Below are 23,046 nucleotides of genomic sequence, written 5' to 3' on the forward strand. Positions count from 1 at the left end.
AAATGTCATCAGCCTGACTACTGGGGAAAAAAATCAAGTAAGTTAGGCTCAAGTCTTTCCCAAATGCCAAGTCCCACTCCTCTGACAGGCCCTAGGTTGGAAAGATTCATACATATTCATACAAAATTGTGTAAAGGATCCTCTAAAACTGTTCATAAAGGGAGAGATCCCAGGCCTTTTGATGATGTTGAAGGAAATACTTCTCATGCAGTTGGGGTCTGCCAGTAAGAGCAAAAAAAGTTTTAAATTTTCAGAAGTGATGGACAGTGCTGCAACTGAATGTCACAGATCTCATGGGCTGCAAAAGGCAATTATAATTTCTCTCTTGTGTTATCAAGGTGCCTAGGGACCCCCAGACAAACCATTCCTATTTGCTGTAGTAGATATTTATCAGAGGACAGTCTTGGTTCTAGGGCATTATCAGGTCTGAGAGGAGACAGTTCTTCCTTTGGGTTGGTCTTATCTTCTGCTCCAGCCAGATCTGTGCTCATGTCTGTGAAACAGTGCTTCTGCTGTGGCGGAGAGGGCTGAGGACACTCAGGCTGCCTCTCCAGTCTTTCCTTCCAGAGACACGAGCTGATACTGGCTTTTATGAGCAATGCAGTAATTCCATACATCTGGAAGTGGAAGAAGCAAACTCATACCTCTATGTCGCATCGTATCCATGGAAATGGCGTTTGTGGAGGAGAGTCTGTTCTGCTCCTGACTTGCTCCAAATAACATGATTCTCTGCTGAAATTAAAGATACATCAGATGCAGTTCAAAGGTCTGTCCAAGGTTTGGTTCTAGTATTTTTTTTAATAATTTCTATGCGCAAAAGCAGAGTAGGCTTATTAAATTCACAGATGACACTAAGCTGAAACAGCAAGAGTAATGGAGGACAGGACTAGAAGTCAGAATGATCTTGACAAATTAAAAAAGTCTTCTGATAAGAAAAAGATGAACTTCAATAAAGACAAGGTACTTAGGTAATCAGGTATAAACAACTGAACAAATGCAGGACAGAGCATGACTGGCCAGACAGTATTTTGCAGAGGAGAGAGCATAGAGAATCCCAAATTGAACCAAAGTCATGGACCTAAAATGTCACCTCCTGAGCTGCATAAACAAAAACATTGTCTACAAAACATAAGAATATTTCTTCTCTTATTATGTTGGTGAGTCCTTGGCAGGAGGATTGCATCTGGTGGGGGACAGCATATGAGAGTTCTTGGATTTTAAAACACCGATAAAGCTTCCTCGTGCTTCAGGGTGTGCATTGCCCTTCAGACCTCCCCAGCTCCTTTAGGCCTGCTCTGGCTTTCACTTCTGTCACAGCCACATCCAAATCATGGCTCTGCTGCCAAAGGCAGCTCTGAAGAATGGGCCAGGAAAGCAGCTGCAGGTTTTTCTATGTTTCAACCTCAAAACCCATGTCCCCTATTAAAATAAAGAGGAAATACAAGAGCAGGCAATATATTACATGTTTTTAATCAGGCATGTGAGATTTGAGGCTTGAACATGGGAAATCCCACATTATAAGGGATGTCTGGAAACTCCAGTTACTTTGAGAAAAATGTGGATGACCTGGAAGGTGTCCAAAGGAGGGCAGTAAGAATGATTAGCTGTCTGGAAAGATTGACAGGCGAAAGAAGAGAAGACTGAGGAGGGGGACAGCAATAAGCTTCAAACATGTAAAAAGTCGCTGCTGCAAAGAGGAAATAAGTAATCTGTTTGCCATGTTCATGTTGGATAGGACAAAAAATAAGAGGCTTATATGTCACCGAGGGGGATTTAGGTTAGATGTTAGGAAGTGTTTCTGAACAGGCAGGGCAGGGAAGCAATGAAATCAGATTGCCTGGGGAATGAATTGGGACATAACAGTTCAGATCACCAGCGATGGCCGGGAATGGGCTGCAGAGACTGAACGTAGCCTAAAGCAGCAGAATGGCGAGAGCAGCCTCACAGTCCTTCCCAGTACTGGAATTCTTCCCAGTACTGTTTGTAAATCTATCAACAGTAGCAGAAAGAGTTAATCAGCTGAGTGTCCATTTTAAAGTATTATCTGGAAAAATTAATTTGCTCTTCAGGCAACAGGGAAGTTCTCATAGCATGTCTTGGAAAGTACAAAACTTACCTTTAATACTCTACGTTGCTTTCCTTGAAACTTTCTCAGGGAATAGTCCGCACAAAATAAATTACTAAATTCAAGTCAAAGTTAAAGACCAAATTTTGGCTTTTATTGTCCGCCTTTCTTTACAGATAGGCATCATCTACAGGAACAGGGTGTGCATTACTGTGCTTTATAACATGGTAAAGAACAGAGGGAGCTTGGTATTTTTTATTGGAATGTTGGTAATGATATTTTTCTTTAGGTAGTGCCTTGTCCCTGAATCCTTTGTCTTGCGTCTGCTCAAGAAAAATAAGATTTTGTGTTAAATGGAAAGGTGAGATAACTAACATTCAGACGACATCAAATAGATATATAGATATCATATATATATTTATTCTCCCTCTGCAATATTCATAACTTTCATATTCCTTAGAGGACTATTTGCTTCATCCAGTTACTGGAGATATTTAAATTTAGACAGGTAAATTTTCTTCAGTCTTTGTGAAATTAGAACTTCCATTTGTATGAAAAACCTCGTGACTCCATGCGGAGGTTCTGAGCCCAATTTACCAAGAGTTCATGACTCTAAGATTGAAAACCACCAGACCATAAGAATAATATACATTAATCAAGGAAGAACTGTCATGACTGTGGTTAACTTATCATTTTAATTACACTGCATGATGAAGCAGCGATATTAAATAATTCCACTAATGACTAAGCCTTGCAGTACAAGCTGTGGTACGATTTTTTTTAAGATATTAGTTTTACCTTAAGACTTGATTTTTTTCTGACATGGATAATGTTTCTGCACTGACATCTTCATAGTGCAAAATTAATTACGTTTGGGCAGAGATGAGTTTCTGAATTCCTTTGTATTTTATTGTATTCCTTTTTTAATATTTGAAAGTACCATGAAAAATTATTTAAATTTCTCACTCTTTCACTGCTTTGTTTCCTTTTGAAGTGATACACATTTTCCCAGGACCTAATAATGGAGAAACTGTTCATAAAAGATTATTTTTATGGTTTTCCATTTTCTGTATTCAGTCATACAAAGGTGATATCATTACCCTGTGGGGATTGTGGGTTTTGTTTGCAGTGGTACCCTAGAGACAGTATAAGGATGCATTTACATAGCCATTGCCCTCAGAAATGTCATGTTATCAAGTCCAACTTTCTGAGCAATAAATTCTTACCAACTCTCAAATCCAAAAGGGGCAGCATGGGAATTACTCTTTATATTACATCTTTAAACAAGCATTTCTTATATTTTCTAGGTGATAGAAAAATTACAGTGAAGTAGGGAGGGAGGAAAGGGGAAAAAACAATAATCTGACTCATGGTGGGAAAAATTTGAAAAGGTCGTTTCTTGTTTCTGGCCTGCTAGCCTTGGGGCATATTTTTTTCTGTTTCACTGCCCAACTTTTACTAGTGCTTTTGAGATGAGGCAAAGACTCTTCCACCTTCATGACGCAATTGTGTTTCTGGGTGAAGATAGGACCGAAAACAAAACTGAATAGGAACAAATACTGTGGGAAGATGCTTTCAGTCAAGTCCCAGGACTTTCCCCTTCAGTTCTCTTTTCTGACACCAGATTCTTCTTCTGACACCAGATGCTTGAGGAGCAGTTTGGATCAGCTTCCTCACCCTGTTCTCAACTACTAGTTCAGCTTTGACTTACGCTTGGATTTACCTCCATAATAGGTTTTATGCACAGCCCAAATGAAATCGCTCTTTTAGCTTTGATTGTTCATGCACATAATCTGTCATTTAGACAGCCTCTCTCTCTTTCCCTCTTCTTAGTCAGTGTGACCTAGGAACTGAAAAAGTATTGCTTTTGATGGCATCTCTGAACCCCGAATTAAAGGTATTAGTATGGTCCCATCACTGCCCAGTTCTGGAGTCATTACATTTAAAATTGTGAACAAAAGCCTAGAAATATTCAAATATACTCTGCTGTTAAACTATGCTCTCTACATCCTAATCATCTGTCATATGTAAACACTTGTAGCTACAAGCTGCAGATTCCCATTGCAGCAACAGACAAATCTGCAGCCTGGCCAGTGGGTGGCAAACATGTTTAACTGGAAATCCGATCTGCCCCTGCTATGTGGCCTCTACTCTACAATATTCAAGTATCGCTTTCAGCATATCACTCCCATCTGAGCTCCTGCTATAAAGCTTCAGTGCCTGTACTGCTCATAAAGGCAGCTCTAATCCACTCATTTGTGGTCCTGGTCCAAGACCTGTCTTCTTCCACTCTCATAGAGACCCCAAGGTCAATACAGTCCATCATCATGACAGACACACTGGCTCCAGGTGCATAATGCCATATATATCCCTAGGAGGAAGTTCTAAAGTACCCACAGCAGTGAAAACTGATCAAGCCTCTGAGATAAAGGCACGCCAGAATCCCATACGTGAACCAGCTGCTATAAAACAGGTGAAGGATGTCCCCCGTGCTCCTCCTCTCTATCCTACCTGCCTGGGAGAAGCAGACTGAAACCTGCTCCTTCACTCCATTCTTCACCTCCAGACAGATGCCACTGTGACCAAGTCAGTGTGGGAAGGGAAGTGACAAATAACCACGTTAGCAGGATTTCTGCAGTTTGACAATTGCATTAGGTATCTTCCCACTCTTTATAATATTTCTCCTTGCTTCTTTCATTTTGATTAATATATGAAAACAGCAAAAGCTAAAGAACTCTCTTCCCACAGAATAAAAATACAGGATGCTGGAAAAGGAAGTTTAGAAGTTTCCTGAAACTTTAGGGGGGGAAAAAAAAAAAAAACAAAAAGAAAATACAACTTTTCCATCATCCAAAAGAGGCAGATATTTACCATTTCTCATTTCTTAATGTTCTGATATATTAAAAACCCAGTCGTCTCCAAGACTGTTAGTGGCCTGCTCTTAAATAAAATTGGTTTAAAGCTAGGTACTGTCCCTGGCCAACAGCATCAGGTGACAGTGCACCACCACCATCTACTGATCAACTGGCTGTACTACCAACAGAGGCCTGCACTCAGTCCAATTTGGATTTGCAGAGATTTTAATTCACACATTAAACTTCTTGTACTGAGTTCCAGTTTGTCACATGTCGCATATGCCTGAAAAGGTTAGCAAAGACAGCAAGAGTCTAGAAGAATCATGAAACTGAAAAATTTCAGGGAGCAACTGTTGAGGGGTTTTTGGATAATGCTGAGCTACTGCTGGAAAAACTACAGATACAGGTTATTTGAACAGCGTTTTCCTTTGAGTTACAAATCATGGAAAAACTGGTGAGAGTTGTGTAGGCAACACTGATTCGTGTTGCACTGAAAGGATTAAAAACTGCTTTCTCTTCCTGCACTTTTACTCATGCTAATGAAAATCATCAGAAATATTGTGTAAATGATCTTTGACAATTCTTCCAAGGTATTTGGCTATGTACGCCCAGTTAAAGAGCTCACTAATGTAATGCATTACGTTGCATAGGACACACACCTGGTTCTTCATGCTAAAGCTCAGAGCACGTTTGTTAGGAGGAGCTGAGCTGTTGCTTCTCAGGATGTCTTCTTGAATTTGACTATATAAATTTAAAATTATTTCATGGCAAGGCATTTTCATAGCTATGAAAGGGCTAAATTGATATCAAATGTCTTAGCTTAAAAAGGATTAGTTTGGTTCATATTCTTTATAATATCATTTGTTCTTTTTCTAACCTTTCAAGGTCTCTACGTACTTAGACCAGCTATCCCCCTTTTTAAGAGACTGCATAGAATCTTTGCCTGCCTCTGTAGCAAGTGGAAGATTTTTACTGGAAAGGTTACTGATATTGAAAGTGTGGTCTCTCAGCTTTTCTTCTCTTCTTGAATCCTTTTGGTCTGATACTGCTGTAAACCAAGTCGATGTGAATGAGGATTAGCTTGGTGGAGTCAAAGTTGTGTAGAAGTGGGAGACTATTAGCAAGAATCCAGCTGGGTAGTTTGTGCAGTATCTACACCTCTCCAAAGGGATCTATCAAAAACACCCAGTCAGAGCACAGAATTTCACATTTATTCCATGTTGGTGTAAATGTCTGTGTATTGCGTATGAAGACACAGACTGGTGCTCAGAGCCGTCATTTCCACTGCCTGTTGTTAAAGTGCTCCATATGTCTACCTCTTCAATCCACTTACCACCTTCTGCCTGCGTTGGTGGAGTTGTGCCAACTTACAGCAATAGGTAATAAGGCGTTATGTTCTAACAAGTGTTGCCTCTGCGTTTCACTTTCTGTGTCTGTGCACTAACTTAGATGACAGGTGTTTGAGACCAGTCACCTTTGATTTACTGTTGAGAGTGCCATGCACACCTCTGTCACTGCGGACACAATAAATAGTCTGATAAGAACAACTTACTTCCATTGAACAAGAAAGTAGACACATTACCTAGTGGGTTGTCTTGGTTTGACTGCAACCAAGGGAATTTACAGGTGGTCAGCTGGCCACAGGAGGGCTCTCATATGGTTGCCTAGATTCAGTAAGGAATACAATGTGAACAAAGACCACATAATTCAATCAGACAAATTCTCTCTCTTCCTAGATTACACTCACAGTTCATGAAAAATGAAGTTTTTTATAGTTCTTAAACAAAGCCTTTCCATCAGGGTTAAGGCCAGCTGGGACCATTAGGTCATGTTACAGAATATGAATCCGTTGTTCCCAATATTTTTGTAGCCAGAACTCCCTGCAGTCACCTTCTCCACTTTCCCAGTCCCTAGGCTTCATCTTTGTCTGTCTGGTCCTTTGCAATTCTGTTTTCCTTCTTATGCTTTCCCTCGGTTTAATGTCTCTTAACGGCGATAGCAGAGAGGTCATGCTAATTATCCCAGCAGGGTTTATTTGTCCAGACTCCAGTCACTGCCATACTTTGCCTCTAATGTCCTGACTCTATTCTGAAGCACACCTTAGTGACTGGAAAGTAAGAACGTGAGCTGTAAGATTTTACCCATGTGCTTTTGTTTTGTCAAGATGTTTTTGCTGAATGCGTAAAGTTGGTGTGCCTTTACACAGTACAGTAATTTTTAAAGAATTATACTAACTCCACAGAGTTTAAAGTGAACAAGGAGTGGAAACCTTTTACTCAATTAATACTTCTCCTGTATATATAGGCCTACCAGCGGTATGCACAGATACAGTTGTATGCAGGGATATGTGTATTTACATGTCTTGATATATCTCTATGTATACATTAGGAATATATACATAAAGATTGAAACAGGACAGTATTCCACAGTGACATTGCAATCACATAAAAAAATGCTTTTCTTGGAAGGCAAATACAAGAAAAGCATGCTTGAATTGTACAACTTCCATGTTGGTATGACTGGATTTCCGTTTTCAATAGTTTGTGTGTTATCCACATGCATGTGCATCCATACATGGTTAAGCCTAACATTTGAAGAGTTCCAGTTTCCTACAGTCAACATTTCAGTCGTGTTTATGTAGGTTATGACCACCCTGAGTCCTTAAATGTAATGGGAATTGTGTGTCTAAACATTCCTGAGAACACTGTGCCTGACAGTCAGAGGTACTGAAGCCCTTCAACCCAAAGCCAGCACATCCCGAAAGCAGGCTGGTGTGCACTAAGCCAGTCCAAAAGAGAGGCTGACAAATTCAGAGCACGTTTGGACAGCATAGCTTTTGGGACTAGTCTGAGTCACTCTCATGCTGAAATAATGTCCCTGCAACCAGGACAAATACAGGGCTTCCGGAGCACCTCTCACTCTCTGCAAGTACGTGATCCAGATTTTGGGCCTGTCTACTATTGTTGGTCCAAACCCACTCATTTTTATCTTAATTTTCTCAAGCTAGATAAAATCACAGCATCATAAGATACATGTAATGAATTCACATCTCATTTTCTGGGTTTGCCCAGAAAAGTTACATTCATTGTGCTCAGGAAAACACATTGCAATGGATGTCTTTTAGTTGGCATGTTTTCAGTTGAAAGCAGAAAGAGACTGCATCTCAGTTTTTGTGGCACGCTGGCGCTCTACTGTGTTTGGTGGCCATGCCATCTCTGGCAATGAGTGAGCTCAATATATTTTCCCAGTTCCTGTCTCCTATATTGTTCTTTTGCAGTCTACAGGGGTTGTATGAGAAGCTGAGTAGTCCTGTGTGCTTGAGCCCTGCACTATGGGGATAGCCTGGCTTTTAACTAAGGGCATTATTCCACAATCCCACACTCATCAGACCCATAAGTTTCTTCCCTCCTGGGGGAAAAAAAAATATATTTATATATTTTTAGATTTCTTATTAGTCTCTACCCTGTCTTCCCGACATATGGCCACAAACTGCCTTGCCTTCAGTAGTTTTCTCTGTGTTGGACACAGGGGCTGATAATAACACTTCTTTTTTCTTTTTTTGCATTACAGAAGGCATACATTCAGATGGAGAACTGTTCCTGGAGCAGCATGAGGTGTAGGAGTGCTCAGTGAGGGGCTGTGAATATTCCTCAGGAAGCAGCACAGGGTTTGGTGTAAGATTAAACTGGGTAATCCATAACCAGAGCAGGCATATGGTGTGTCAGCGTGGTGGGAAACACCAACAGACCAGGCAGAGGCTGTGAGCAGAGCTAAGGGGAAGGGCCTGGGAAAGCCAGAAGTTTGCTGCCTTTCCTAGAAGCAGCTGATCCCTGCTTCAGTGACAGCAGTGGTTTGTTGCTCCCAGAAGCCTGCTCCGACAGGCAACTATCCACTTTGCCTTTCTCAGAGCCAGTCCTGCCCACATCTGCCTTCAAAGGGTTCAGAGTGCCAGACATAAAAGCAATTTCACAATGCTTCAGCCCCCATCTCCTGAGACTTGTGCCTCTTGAGAAGCCTCAATGTTTTCCTGGGTAATCATGAAACCAGTCCCTCCCAGCCAGTTATATTTATTACGACGCCTGGTCCTATTCACTCATGAGACAAATAATACAGTCCTGCCCATCATGTCAGTATTTGACATTTCACTGTGTTTATCTTGCACGCTGCTTAAGCTCTGTCTTTTCCAGATGATGAGTAATTCAGGCAAAACCACCTGCAGATGCTCCTTTTCTCATTCATGCTCCCCTCCCTTGGAAATCTGTGGTGGCATCTGTTCAGACAGACAGTTCTCCAAAAGAATGGGAAGAGATGATTTTCAGATAGCAACTGAGACAATACCCACTCTCCTATCTTTTTAATGTCATTTAATAAAAATTTCAGCAAATGTTCAGTTCTGGTACATTTGTAATCAACAGCACAGATGACAGGTTTAATTAGCAGTCAGTGACGGGTTCTGTGTTTGTGCTTCGGTCAATATGATCTACTGTATATCAAGTATAATGCAAACTTAGAGTGAAAAGTACTGCAGTTCAAATGAACAGACTATTCGGCCATATCTACGTGCTCTGGGCAAATATAGGGAGAACAGTGCAGACAGACTTCTGTGCATTTCTAATAAGTATACAGGGAAATACAGGGGAAGATATGCAAAATCTGACCTGGAGAACTCCTGGCACAAGTGTATAAATATTTGCCAGTATGGTAATTAACTTCTTGGCTGAATCTAGATTACATAAAACGTTCAGTCTCAGTGCACTCGGAAAAGAAAAGCAGCGGACCACAAAAAAGGAAGAGTATTTAAATATAATAATGAATTGCCTTTTCATTTTCTAGCCTTCAGGTGAACCCCCTTCATTTTCAATTCTATCATTTGTATTTTAAATGCATGGTGAAAGAGCTGCTATCTCCTTTTCACTAATGCAGGGACTAAGTTAATTCTCTCATAAACTCTGGCACAGAGAACACTGTCATCTCTTCTCCCCCTAGCTGACAAAAACACTTATATTGTTCATCAGTCATTTGGTCACCTTCCTCCAACAGGTTTCTGGCATTGCCTGCCTGCCTTCCCCGCCAGATGCACCTTTGACACTTTGCTTCATGTGTTCTCTCATTTCCATCACGTCCTCCCTCTGTGCCACGCACAGGGAACAGGTGCACTCGGGGGCTTCAGGGGCAACCTGAAAACAGCAGGACTGTGGCTATCTTGACTTCCATGCATAAAGGTTGTGGGGAATGGCAAAATCTTAAGGTCGATGGGTTTGGCTTCTGGTTATTTCCAACATAATGGGAGATGGCAGGACAAGGAAAAGGCAGAAGTACACCAAGATGCTTCCTGAGACAATGAGTTCTAGAAATCATGAGACTCGGGACAGCAAGTAAAGCATCAGAACCATTTATAAGCATAAATACATGTGAAAAACTAAGCAGTTTCCACATACTAATATTCTAGAATTTAATACTTATGTGTCACATGAAACAACTTGGTAGCAAACTCTGTGAGCTTGAAGACATTGATAATGAGCTTCAGTTTAGTGAGAGAAGGAAAAAAAATAATGTTGCAATGTGCATCACATTAATTGTGGTGGGAGGGACACTGTTTAGCACTGGCTAATTCAAAGCTGGGCCCTTGGGAGCTAAGAAACTAGTTGCATTTGCTGGCACAGCTGTAGCTGTCTAAGAGATTACTAAGCCGTGATGGGATGTGTGTGGCAATCAGCTGCAGCAGACCAGTCATTTCAGAAAAATTGTGTCAATAATTGCCTCAATATTTTGTTTTTAACTAGGTAGATAAATTAAAATATTCCAAAAATTATTTCCAAGTAAGGACTGCTGGCATAATACGATGAAGTTAATACTTGAAATATTTTAAAAATCAAGTTTAGATAGAGCCTGGAAAGTTACACTTTACAGAGGTTCCAGGATTACAATATAATTCTTTGTCTTTGCAAATTACTGTGAATAACTGAGAATTATTTTTAAGCTGCTGCATAATTGCATTTGAAAAAAAAAAAAAGAGCTTTGGCTTTAAAAACGGTAAGTCTGCAGTTCTTATGAAGAAACAATGAATCAAACCAATGCAGCATTGTCTGTCTGAGTCAGCAGGTGTATTGACACCAAACAAAAATAGGGGGTAAATTCTGATCAGTCTAAACCAACAGTTCCTCAATTTATATTAAAGAAGGAAAAAAGTTGAATAGGAAGGTGGGAGTGGATGGGGAGGGACCTGGAGTAATAGAGATTAGGTAAAACTGCTTGAACAAGACTGTGTCAGTACACATTTAGGATGAAGTAAAGTTTAAAAAGATAAACTGTGATAAATGTGTGAGATAAAACATGGGAAGAAAGAGAAAGAACAAAAAATGGAAGTGCTGTTTAGAAGTATGGCTGAGAGGGAACAGTAAGCAGGTTTTAAATGAAAAGGACACAGTTTTTGAGGAGGTTATGATTTCCAATTGTAAAACTATTAGTTTGAAACTAAAAGGTTGAAGTAAGGAAAAAATTGGAGCAGAAAGATAAATGAGATTTTGGTAACATAGGCAATAGCTGAAACCGTGAAAATAAGTGAAGTGTCCTGAGTGAGAAGATGTCTGACAGCAGAGGTGACAGGCAGATGGGAGGAAGGGCAGCCACAGAAAGACACAATTGACTGGAGAACTTTGGTGAAATTCAGTTCTAAAATCTTGCTAAGATTATGGCTTCTGAGAACAATGCCGGTTTTGTATTGATTTATAAAGTGGTTTGTTTTTTTTTTTTTTCCAAAAGACTAAAATCTGTACGGAACTTCTTAATGACAGCTCAAGGCCATTAAGCAAGACTCTCTTGCATTTTATTTTTGCTGACTCTAAGGAACAGAAGGAACTGTCACCAGGAAGCACAGGCACTCACAACCCCCCCGAGCAGAGCTGTGCCTGGACGGGTGTGTGTGTCTCCATCAGCTTCCAGAAGAGCTGAACCGCTGCGGTGGCACGGGGGGAGACGACTGAGAGCAACGGTGTGACTCAGTGGTGAGGAGCTCAGATCTAAACTACTTTGAGTGTATTTCATCAAGGCAATTAAATAGAGAGTGGTGGCTCTTAAATTTAGTCATTAAGAGCTTCAGGGAAGAGAGGGTTTTTAGTAAGGCATTACACCAAATGCTTCTGTTTTGCTGGTATGCTTTTGTTGTCCTTTGCTGTACCATGATGAGAGTTTGGTTTGTTTAAATTTGACATATTTTTTGTTGTACCATAAGAGCTTTGTGGCAGTTCAGACAATCATGTAAGTAGCGTCCAGCAGAGTTTAAATCAAACCTTCTCCAGAAAAAGTTTTAAGTTCTCCTAGCTCATGTCAGAATGCTAGAGCCAATCCTTTGGCTAAATGGAGCTTCAAATAACAGAAAAGGGAAAAGGATTTTTGAGCTGAGTAAGAGCTTCCTCTTAATTATAGACTGTGTTAACGTAATACCAATCCTTAGTATGAATGTTGTCCCCTTTTCTTATTTTATTGAAAATTTTGTTGTGTTGGTGTTCTTACTAAATCCTTAGCTCTCAGAGTCAGGGGCTCATCTGAGGCTCACAGATATTTGTTGTTTGTTTTAAATTCAGCTTTCAGAAATGCAGGAAAAAGATGGAAAACATAACTACCTTACAGGTTATAAAAAACCTTGCCAGCCACAAAATGTGCTAAATAATTCCATTTGGGGATGGGAGGAGGTGAGGTGTCTGGTTTTTAATTGGACATTTAGGATTACTGATACTGAAGATCTAAAATTAACACAGTAAAGGGTAAGGAAAACAACTCTGTGTGTGTACTTGATGGACTGTATGTGGTGCTACGTTCTTGGGTATACCGAATCTTAAGAACTGAATCTTAAGACCAGGATGTGCTTAGCCTCTCAGCATTCAGCAAGACTAAAGTTTTGTATGTTTTTATGAGAACTGGCAGAGGTTAAAAAGAACCATAACTACAGTTCTGTTTTAGAGCATCTGTGGCCAGATACTGAGACCTTGATTTGCTTGTCAGTGTTCTCATTTTGGATTACCTTAAAGTTTCATCTTTCAATTAAATTAAATCCCTTCAGCCTAGTGCTCGTGAGTGGGTTCTCGCTTGTTTGCTAGTAAGCTGTCCACAAGGCTATATGCCCTCTCTGCCCTGTCCTCTGCTCTTATAAAACTTCTTCGTTTATAAAATAATGATTTGATCATGTCCCCACGTATGGATTTATGTCCCCACGTATGGATCTCCCCATGTTTTAAAAAGAGACTTCCAGCAGCTGCACCCTGCATTAGTTAGTTATGCCCTAACTCAGAGGCTGCAAACTGAAGTATACATGCCTGGCTTGCCAAGACAAATTATCACTGGGAAATGTCTAGGTACTAGGACTGGCATTTCTGCATTGGACTGGCAGACTAGTGTCTAGAAGCCTTTTTCATCGTATGCTTCCACTGAATGTTTTTCCAGCAGAAGTATGGGTTGCTTCAAAAAAGTGATAGGTTATTGAACAGTATTTCTGAACTTGCATTCTCCCCTCTGGGTAATGCTGAACAGCAGTATATGAAGCTTTTTTAAAAGACAAAAAAAATAAAAAAAAACCACAACAAACAAACCAAAACAAAACCCTCTGCCCTAGAATCCGTGGATCCGTCAGTCCAGACCTTTTCTTCTTCCAAGACAGATTGAGTATCATTCAGCTAGTTGTTTCAGTCTTCAGGGAAATACAAACACTGTGCCTTGGCTATTCTAGGGAGGCTTTGCACAAAGAGTGTCAACAGAGAAAACTAGTTTTTGATGTAGGCAGCTGCCCAGGGCAGCAATCTACAGGAGCTGCCATTCACCACAGTAAGGGACAGATGTTTCCTCACAGCTCACCTGCCAAGGGGGTTAAGCAGAGCTCCCAGAAGTGGGCTTTAGTTTTTGTAGCTACACACAGGGACAGAATTGCTGCTGTTTCTGCTAAGGGAAGGGCCGGGGTGGGAGGGACAGTGGCCACTTTTCTGAGATCCGCTGGTAAGAGCAGTCACTACTCTCACTTATTCCCTGGTGTCGCTCTCCCCTTCCATTCCTCAGCCCTGAGCCTGCTTTTCACCTTCATGTGCTGTCTCCCTCAGCAGGAGAAGAGGCTGCTCTTTCTGCTAAGAGGGAGAAGATATCTGGGAAGGAAGACAGCAGGGATCTGTTCATCATCTGTGCAGATCATGCTGGAGGGTGAGGCACAAGCTCACAGATGCTGATATCTCCCATAGCTCCCAAAAGCCCCACAGTCCCCATACAGCCCTTCCTTCATCCTTCCTCCCTTCCCCTGACCCAAAGCCCACTGACTCCTTGGTCATCCTTTCATCCCTGCTTCAGATCTACCACTGTCTCCCAGTCCTTTCTCAGCTGCTGGAGCCCAGCCTCCTAAAACTCGCATCCTGAGTTCAAGATTCCCTGACAGCCTCTTCTCTGCAACCTTTAGGCAATGCTTACAGATCTTTTCTATTTTTTTTATCTCAGCCTAGTCCTATTGTGGTAGCTCCTACAAAATAAACATTATTTTATTTAATATAGAAATAGGGCAGTGAAACCTACTTTTGGCTCTAATATTTATTGAAGCCTTGAGCTGATCCACATCCATCTGTCTACCAAGGGATTCAGTGTGCAGTCAGGTACGGGGATGTATTTCACACGTAACTGTTCCACACTGACTTCCCTATGTAAACAAGTCCTTAGGTCTTGCTTAGGAAAACATTTCTGTACCTTACAAGCACGTATAGGCACTAGTTGACTTTCATATTAATAGCACAGCATGTGTATGTCAATATTGAAATGATCTGAGATCTTCAGGGTAAAAGACATTTATGCCAAAGATAGCATTATGTTTTGGTATCCACACTCAGCATGACTACAACTAAAACAACAGTCGTACTCAAACACTGCTAGATTTCTGGTAAGGATAGGAAGTTATTGTTGTCCTGACTATTAAACTTTACTTTTCTCTTTGAAAGATCCAGGACTGAATAGCTTTGATAGTTTTCATGTGAAATGTTGAATACCACATAATCAGTAGCTGGCTCAGCTTACCAGGAGCATTGCAAAATAATCTTCAGGGCTTTGTACTCTGACGTTCACATATTTATTTTTTTTTAGATTTAGTTTTGTGTGATCTTCCATATGTAAAGTAACTTGTGCACTGGTAAACAAGGACTGTGCTGGAAATGATAAAAGTACTTCAAAGCCATTCTCAAATGCACAGACCGGTACTACCAACCGGAGAGGCTAGATAACATCTTACTAGAGTTACATCTTTATTACAAATATTTGCACCTCTTGGTTCACTGAATTCACTTGCTATATACAAAATATTTAACTGTTAACCCTTTATAGATTTGTCACTGGCTGTCTGAGCACTGTTTTAATAATTTACACTTGTGTACATGAATATAATGCCACAAGAAAAACTGTACTAGAAGTTGTGAGAGAGAACAGAAAAGAACTAATAAGCCCAAATTTTTGCTTCAGCATATTCAGCATACCATTCAAAAGTGTCTGTGAAAATCACTCATCATAGAAAATTTAAAATTTTAACTATAAGCGTAACTTTGAAGTAAAGCATATACTCTTCAAGGCACTCTTTGAACATGTCTGTCTACTGATGATTGGTACAGAGAGCCTCATTAATCATGTTGTAAGTATACTAGTATACATGACTTGAATGGTCAAGTATTTGGAAATTTGTACAATTTAAAATGTAATTTACATTGTTTGTACAATGTACAAATGTACAATGTGTAGCCTCACTGTGTACTGGACAAATGGGAAATGCTGTATAAAGTAAAAATTCCCTTTCCCACCTTGGGGTAGGAATAGGTCCAGCCATCTAGTTTCCACTGCACCTCGAGTGCTAGGGTATTCAAAAAGAAAGTATTCTTTCTAAATAGAAATCACAGAATCACAGAAGGGTTGAGGTTGGCAGGAACCTCTGGAGATCATCTGGTCCAATGCCCCAGCTCAAGCAGGGCCACATAGAGCCAGTGACCCAGGACCATGTCCAGATGGCTTTTGAGTATCTCCATGGATGGAGACTCCGCAACATCTTTAGGTAACCTGTGCCAATGCTCAGTCACCCTCACAGTAAAAAAGTGTTTCCTGATGTTCAAGAAGAACCTCCTGTGTTTCTCTTTATGTCTATTGCCTCTGGTCCTGTCATTAGGCACCACTGAAAAGAACCTGGATCCATCTTCTTTGCACTCGCCCTTCAGGTGTTCATATACATTAATAAGATTCCCCCCAAGCCTTCTCTTCTCCAGGCTGAACAGTCCCAGCTCTCTCAGCCCTTCCTCATAGGAGAGATCCTCCAGTCTCTTCATCATCTTCATGACCCTTTGTTGGACTCTCTCTGGCATGTCCTTGTCACTTTTGTACTGGGGAACCCAGAACCCAGCACTCCGGGTGTGGCCTCACCAGTGCCAAGTGGAGGGGAAGGATCACCTCCCTCGACCTGCTGGCAATACTTTGGCTAATGCAGCCCAGGACACCATTCGCTGCTGTTGCTGCAAGGGCACACTGCTGGCTCGTGTATGACCAGAGTTAGAGCTGAGCTCTCACCAGAGCCTGACTGAAGTCGTGGCTTAGTGGTGGTTTTGGCAGTGTTAGGTTGATGGTTGGACTCAATGAACTTAAAGGTCTTTTCCTACCTAGACTATTCTATGATTCTATATCATTTTATTAATATTATTTGCTGAAATCTTTCTCGTGGTATTTACTCAGGCTGCAGTAAATTAGCTCTTTTTTTTTTCTTTAAATGTGTGTAGCCAACAGTATCAGCAAACAAGGCATGAAAAAGCGACTGGAGTATAACTGATATTTGCTTAAGTTTGAAGAGGATTTGAATCAAGCTCTAAGACTTGAACCATCCCATGTGTCACAGGGAGTGTTCACCCAGGAATCAATGGCATTACCAATATGTCAGTGTTAGATACTTCAGTGCTCTTTGAAGCAAGGGAGAAGAGATCATTTCAAGAGAAGCTATTTGGAGGAATAGCTCAGTTCATGACATGAATGGGTGCATTTATGAGAATGCTACCATATAATTATACATATTAATTTAGCTTATTCAGGAAGGAGACAAGCCCTGCGTGCCCAGCACAGTCTATAAGTATATCTGAGCTGCAATAAGGAGGGCTAATGCAGGGACTGTGTGGTATTATATATAGCTTGTACTTTCAAAATCTGCATAGCCTATTTAGGATTAGGTATTCACATCTCACTCCGGTAGGTCAAAATATTTATGGGAATATGATGAAAAAATATGGGTTTTCTTTCCATCCTCTGCCATGTTATTGTTAGATGGGATAATGTAATATCAGGATCTAGATATTAACTTATACATAATCTGAAAATAAGAGATTTGTGAATGACCGCTTCCAGAAAAGCTTTTATCCTTTCCTCAGCTTTTGTGAAGTGGTAGGTGTCATTATGATGACACCTCTTAGTCATGGAAGAGAGCTATAGTCATACAGGTGAGCTATATTTCCCAGGCTAAATAAAACCCAAGAGCTTTGAGATCACCAACGTAATAAAGTTGATTTTCATAACTTTAAGGTAGCTTACTCAAGTTAGGTAGCAAAACAACATAGGAAGGCCAAGGCAGTCAGTAATTCCAATGAGTTGTGGTAGTTCCCAATGTAAAGCCACAGGAGACACAAAAGTGCTACGGTGAGTGGCTCCAAGTGGCATTCTTTCATCTTTGAAGGAAGAAGGCAATGATGAAAAGTTAAACGTTCGTATACCTGTAGCTTCTTGTATGAGTTAGGAAACATCCTTTGCTTGAACTGTAAATCCGTTGCATAAATGGTCAAGTAAGCAAATGCAGCCAAAACCGAGACTTGGAAAAGACCATTTGTTTACTAGTGATAAAGCAAAATTTTCTATTTCTGTAAAAGATGATTAGGCTTTCTGCTACGTAAATGGTTTTCTGCTTTCTTAAATGTAAATTCGAGACAAAATTCAGTGCAATATTGTATTGCTCCGTGCAATTTCTCATTTCTTTTCCAGCCCAAATCATTTTGTGTTATCCAGTGATGTTGCAAGGACCGTGGTATCTGTTTTCTGTGAAAATAATACAACCATATTCACGAAAATGCATATTCTGTTTGTAAGAAATTGCTCTAGCTTTCCTTATGGACAGAAATAGGTTTTACCTAAGTTTCTAGCTGTGAGCTCATCTTATATATGCTAATTTAAATCCATGGACATCCAGAGGAACGGAAATGGGATCTCAAAAAAGACACTGTATCATGTGTGATTATTTACCACGTGGCCAACCTTCTTTCTTTAGGAAGAGGTTGCCTCACAGTCACTAACAGCCCCTAAACTTTGATCTGTTTTGTTATGAATCCACTGGGCTCTTCCGACCGTGCTTGGTACATGATAACTGTTTAGATATGACATGAGTTTACAATATTGAAATCTTTGTTTTATGATAAGCAGGAATAAGATCAGATGATCTGTATTTGCTTATTTGGTCTCCTCTGTGAACTGAATAGCCTTTTTGTACCTTCTAGGACTGAGCTTTACAAATAAATCCTCCAAATTCTCAGGATAAAAGATTGCAGTGTCCACAGTGTATTTATCAACTCTTAAGAAATGTATTTGAACAACTGAACAGTAAAACCAGAGTGAAATGTATTGTAATCAGCTGGAGTGTCTCTAAAAAGGAAGTGGAAAAATGAGTTTTAACACTGCTGGGGCACAAGAATTTCATAAAGTTCATAAAAGGAACGACCTGTACCTTGTGGTACAGCTACTCTGGTCAAATACTGAAGTGACAAAGTCAACAACAGTCCTGCTTTCTAAAAATAAATGTATAATGCATTGCATTTTTATGGCAGATTTTACTTAAAAATAGGCATTACAAATAAACCCTGAAGCTTTAAGATACCTCAGTGAGAGATTAAACTTGCAGGGGTACCAACCTCAGGCTTGCAGGCAAACTGAAGCGTTTGGGAGCAGATCGTGGGAAATCCGTGAGCCGGTGGGGCAGAGGCTTTGCTTTGCACAGCTGTGCAAAGAGTTGCCATAATAGCTGTCTGCGGCAGCAATCCCTGCGTCGGAGGAAACACGAGGAGCGCCTGTTCTCCCTCCCCGAGGAGGCACAATGCTCAGCAGGGCCCGGGGAGGGCGGAGGGAGTGCCGCGGCCTCGGGTTCTGTCTCCGCTGCTCCGGAGGAAGGCGCTCCGAGAGATGCTCTTACAGATGGTGCAAAACAGACGGGTGAGAAAGGCCCCAGGGAAACTGTCCCTGCCCTTGATACGGTTTCCACAGCGCTGCCACTGCCATGCCCGGCGGTGGGAGGCCACCAGGCTGCCACCTCCCCTGCGGGACACAGCAGTGGGAGGCCACCAGGCTGCCACCTCCCCTGCGGGACACAGCGGTGGGAGGCCGCCAGGCTGCCACCTCCCCTGCGGGACACAGCGGTGGGAGGCCGCCAGGCTGCCACCTCCCCTGCGGGACACAGCGGTGGGAGGCCGCCAGGCTGCCACCTCCCCGGGGGTGCTGCGAGCCCCGGCTGACCTCAGCCTTCAACGTCACCATTTCAGCCACAAAGTTTGCCTGTCTTGTGCAGTTTGCAATAGCATTTTTTAAACAATTTTGTATAAAAACCAGTAGACGGGTGCATTTTCTGTTCTTCTTCGGCTGTCTTTTTTTTTTAAAAAAAACCAAACAAAACAAACGCTTTAAATAGGAGATCAGCAGCAGGGGACGGGGCCGGGGGGCCGAGCGCAGCAGCGGCGGCTGGGCCGCGGGGGCACCCTGTGACTCGACACGTCTCAGCCGTGCCATTATAAGCCACCACGTCCGTCTTCCCCCTCGTCCCTCCCGCTGGGCTGCGGCTGAAGGCGAGCGAGCCGCCGCGGCGGCGAGGGGACAGTACCACCGAGGAGGCCATTTTGGAGCCGTTGAGGGAGAGATCGAGCGGGCGGCGGGCGCGGCCGGGCGGGACCCGGCCCCCCGCGGCAGGTGAGCGCGGCAGCACCTGGCGGGGGGGGGGGGTGGGGCAGAAGGTGAGCTGCCCCCGGGCGGGCAGCCGGTCTCATGGGGCGACGAGGCTCGGCGAGGCCGCCCGGCAGCTCCCGCTGCTCGCCCAGCAGCCGCGGCCCCTCGCCCCGCGGCGGGGCGGGAGGGCGGGGCGGGGCGCGGCCGGCAGGGGGCGCTGTCCCGCCGGGCCCGCCGCGCGGGGCAGGGGCTGCCGGCAAGGGTTAAGGAGCGGGCGGCGGAGCCCGGCTGCCCCCGCCGGGAGAGTGGGGAAGGAAAATAAACGTAGCGGGGGAGTGGAAATTAAAAAATAAAGCCAGACAGGCATCCGGGGCCGCGGAGCGCTCCCGCCTCTCCTTCCGCCGCCCGCCCGGGGGGACAGCGCGGGCCGCGGCGGCCGGGGCGCAGCGGCGGGACGACAATGCAGCAGGCGGAGAAAGCAGGAGGGGCAGCGCACGGCAACATGGAGGGAGGCGCGGAGCGGGCCAGCCCCTGATGCGGCTCTTTCTCCTCCTCCTCCTCCGGGCAGCGGCTCCGGCGGCGATTCCCTCCCTGGCGGCGGCTGGCGGCGGCGGGTGGAAATGAGCAGGTCGGCGGCGCTTCTCCTCTGCCTGCTGGGCTGCAACGTGTGGAAGGCGGTGACCAAAACCTTAGGGGCGCCCGAGGCGGCTCAAGGTCGGTGCGGGAAGGGCGGCGGGACCGGCTCGCTTTGTGCGGCGGCCCCCGGGTCGGCGGGGCGGGGGGGGGTGGCTGCATTGTGCGAGCGGCGGCAAACTTGGGGGGGTCGGGACGGGGGTTTGTTGGAGGAGGGCGGCGATGGGAGACCTCTCTCGGCTCCCGCCGCCCGCCGGCTGCGGGGCGCCGCCCGCTGCAGCCCCCCCAGGCCTGGGGAGGTGAAGACAGCCCCGCGGCGGAGGCGGGTGCGAGCCCCGCGGCTGGGGAGCTTTTGTTAACGGAAGGGGCAGGGGCTGCCGCCGGCCTCATTGTGCAGCCCCCCACCCCCGCCTCCCTCCGCGCCGCCAGAGCTGTTGCATTGCGTCCTTCTCCCCCGGTTCTCCCGCTGCAGGGCCCGACGCGGCGGTGAGAGGCGGGCTGAGGGGCACCGCAGGCCCTGCCCCCGGCCGTGGGGGGCTGCGGGTTCGCCCCCCGGGCTGGCGGCGCGGCTCGGCCCGCCGCCCCGGGACGTTTCCGGGCCTCGGCCAGGCCTTTTGTTCGGAGCGGTGGGCTGCCCGCCGGCCGGGCGGGGGCCTGTCACGGCGCCGGGCGGCCGCTGCGCCCCTCGGGTGCCGGGGGGGAGACGCTTCCCCGGGCGGGCTGGGTCGTCCTCCCCCTCCGCCCTCACCCGGGCGGGAGCAGAAGCCGCAGCGGGGCAGTGCCCGAGCCCCCCGGGAGGCCGCGGCGGCGCCCCCGGCACCTGGGGCAGCTCCTGGGCCGGGCCGGGCCGGGGTCCCTTCCTTCATCCTCACAGGTGCCGTTGCGAGGCCTCCCCTCGGCGGCGAGGTGCACCTGCCCTCCCGCCTCACACCGGGTGGAAATGCGGCGGGGGAGACGATCCCCCCGTGCTCTGCTTGCCCTCGGCCTTGGGTTTGGTGGCAGGAGGGTACCCTGTTCCATCGGCCTCTTCCTGCCAGGCTCTGACAGGGACCCTGTGGCAGCATCGCTCCTGCCGGCATCGTGGCTATGTTAGGAAGCAAAAAACTTGTCTCTCAAAGGGTACGAAATCTGTGAGGAGGTGTTGTGTCCTCCCCCGTGGCCAGCGTTAGCGTCGTGGCGTGTGTTGTCAAGCGGCTACGTGTGTCATCTGGGGTGAGAGGTAGTACCTGGCCATGGGTCAGCAGTGTCCTTCCCACTGCTGTGGGGTGGAAGTACGACATGCAAAGAGTGCGCTATGTCCTGTTTCCTCTAAGCTTTCCTGTCTTGCATGTCAGTAAGAATCAGTAAGCGATGCTTGCTGCAAGAAGGAAAACGTTAAAAGTAGCCTTTTTGGCCTCTCTTCATGGTTGTATTTGTGGTATGCTAAGTAAGATCTAGGTGGGCCTGTGTTCTCATACGGAGCGTTCAAAAGGTATTGGCATCTTGTAGCAAAATCTACCATGCTAGGTAATCTGACATCAAATGTAATGTCAGATTCTGCCTTTTTAAGGACAAAACAATAGCAGTTCTGCAATAAGAAGTACTAAACTGTAGCTCAGAGGCCAGTAAACTTGGGACTGTACTGAGTTTATTGATAAACTCAGGTTGGATGGGACTTTGAGCAGCCTGGTCTAGTGGGAGATGTCCTTGCCCATGGCAGGGGCATTGGAACTAGATGATCTTTAAGGTCCCTTCCAACCCAAACCATTCTATGATTCTACAATAAGCGTGCCAAAAAACCAGAACTGTGTTAATCCCTTGAAGCTAGCACTTCAGATACCAAGGTAATATCAAAATCTATTTTAATTTCTGTGCCATAGGGAAAATCTCTTTCATATATGTGATCCAAGTGGTGGGGTATTGGCAAAATTAGTGCCTTTCAGTTGCCCTGTCAATTTCATCTTCTATTGTCAAGCTCAGTTCATGGTATGTGAAAAGACTTGTCTCTGTAGCTGCTACATCCACATCAAGCCCGATAGCTGGTTGTTTAAGTAATAGCAGCTATGTCAGTGAGTAGAGAACATTTCTATCTAAATAGAATGGTCTAATTTTATCTTCCATGTAAGAACATCTGAGTTTTCATGGATAACATCATTTTCTAAAGTCTAATTACGAGCCCAGTCTTTACTCTTTGAGCATGTACATTGGTAAGTGGATATGTAGAGCTAATCTCGTATAGAAGCGTATTCTGCTGACTAGTTACCAGCTACTTGCCACAAGTCTTTTTTTGAAAGTATTTGCGATGCCAGTTTGTAGCCTTGAATAAGTTCCTAATCATCAGGTGTCATATCTTCTGGGGAAAAGAGTTTTAGTACCAGGCACGTTCCTGGTTTGTATACTGAGCACAGTAAGTGCCTAAAAGGTTGTAAAACCTAAACCAACTGTTTTTCCCTCCTGCCCTTTTAGCACCATGGTGATAGTTGTAGCTACAGGTGAAGGACCATTGCCGAAGTTATGGGATGTTTGCAGATGACTGACTTTCCCCTTGTGCCTGGCAAGAGA

The 23,046-nt window shown here is 44.3% G+C and overlaps 1 protein-coding gene across 3 annotated transcripts in view; it reads left to right on the forward strand.

Annotated features, from left to right (window-relative positions):
- The first annotated feature begins 19,795 nt into the window (after positions 1-19,795).
- The window catches only part of FAM171A1 (family with sequence similarity 171 member A1), a 96,637-nt gene continuing 93,386 nt past the window's right edge, over positions 19,796-23,046 (forward strand). For 2 of the 3 annotated variants that reach the window (XM_074574581.1, XM_074574580.1), the window contains exon 1: positions 20,129-20,586. Coding sequence is in view for 2 of the 3 variants with exons in the window: in XM_074574580.1 (XP_074430681.1) it covers positions 20,493-20,586 (94 nt within the window). In the remaining variant the exon portion in view is untranslated. Of the gene's footprint in view, positions 19,897-20,128; positions 20,587-23,046 lie in introns of those variants that run through there. The other variant, XM_074574579.1, reaches the window with a different exon arrangement.

The sequence above is a fragment of the Larus michahellis genome, chromosome 2 (genome assembly GCF_964199755.1).
Source record: "Larus michahellis chromosome 2, bLarMic1.1, whole genome shotgun sequence".
NCBI lineage: Eukaryota > Metazoa > Chordata > Aves > Charadriiformes > Laridae > Larus > Larus michahellis.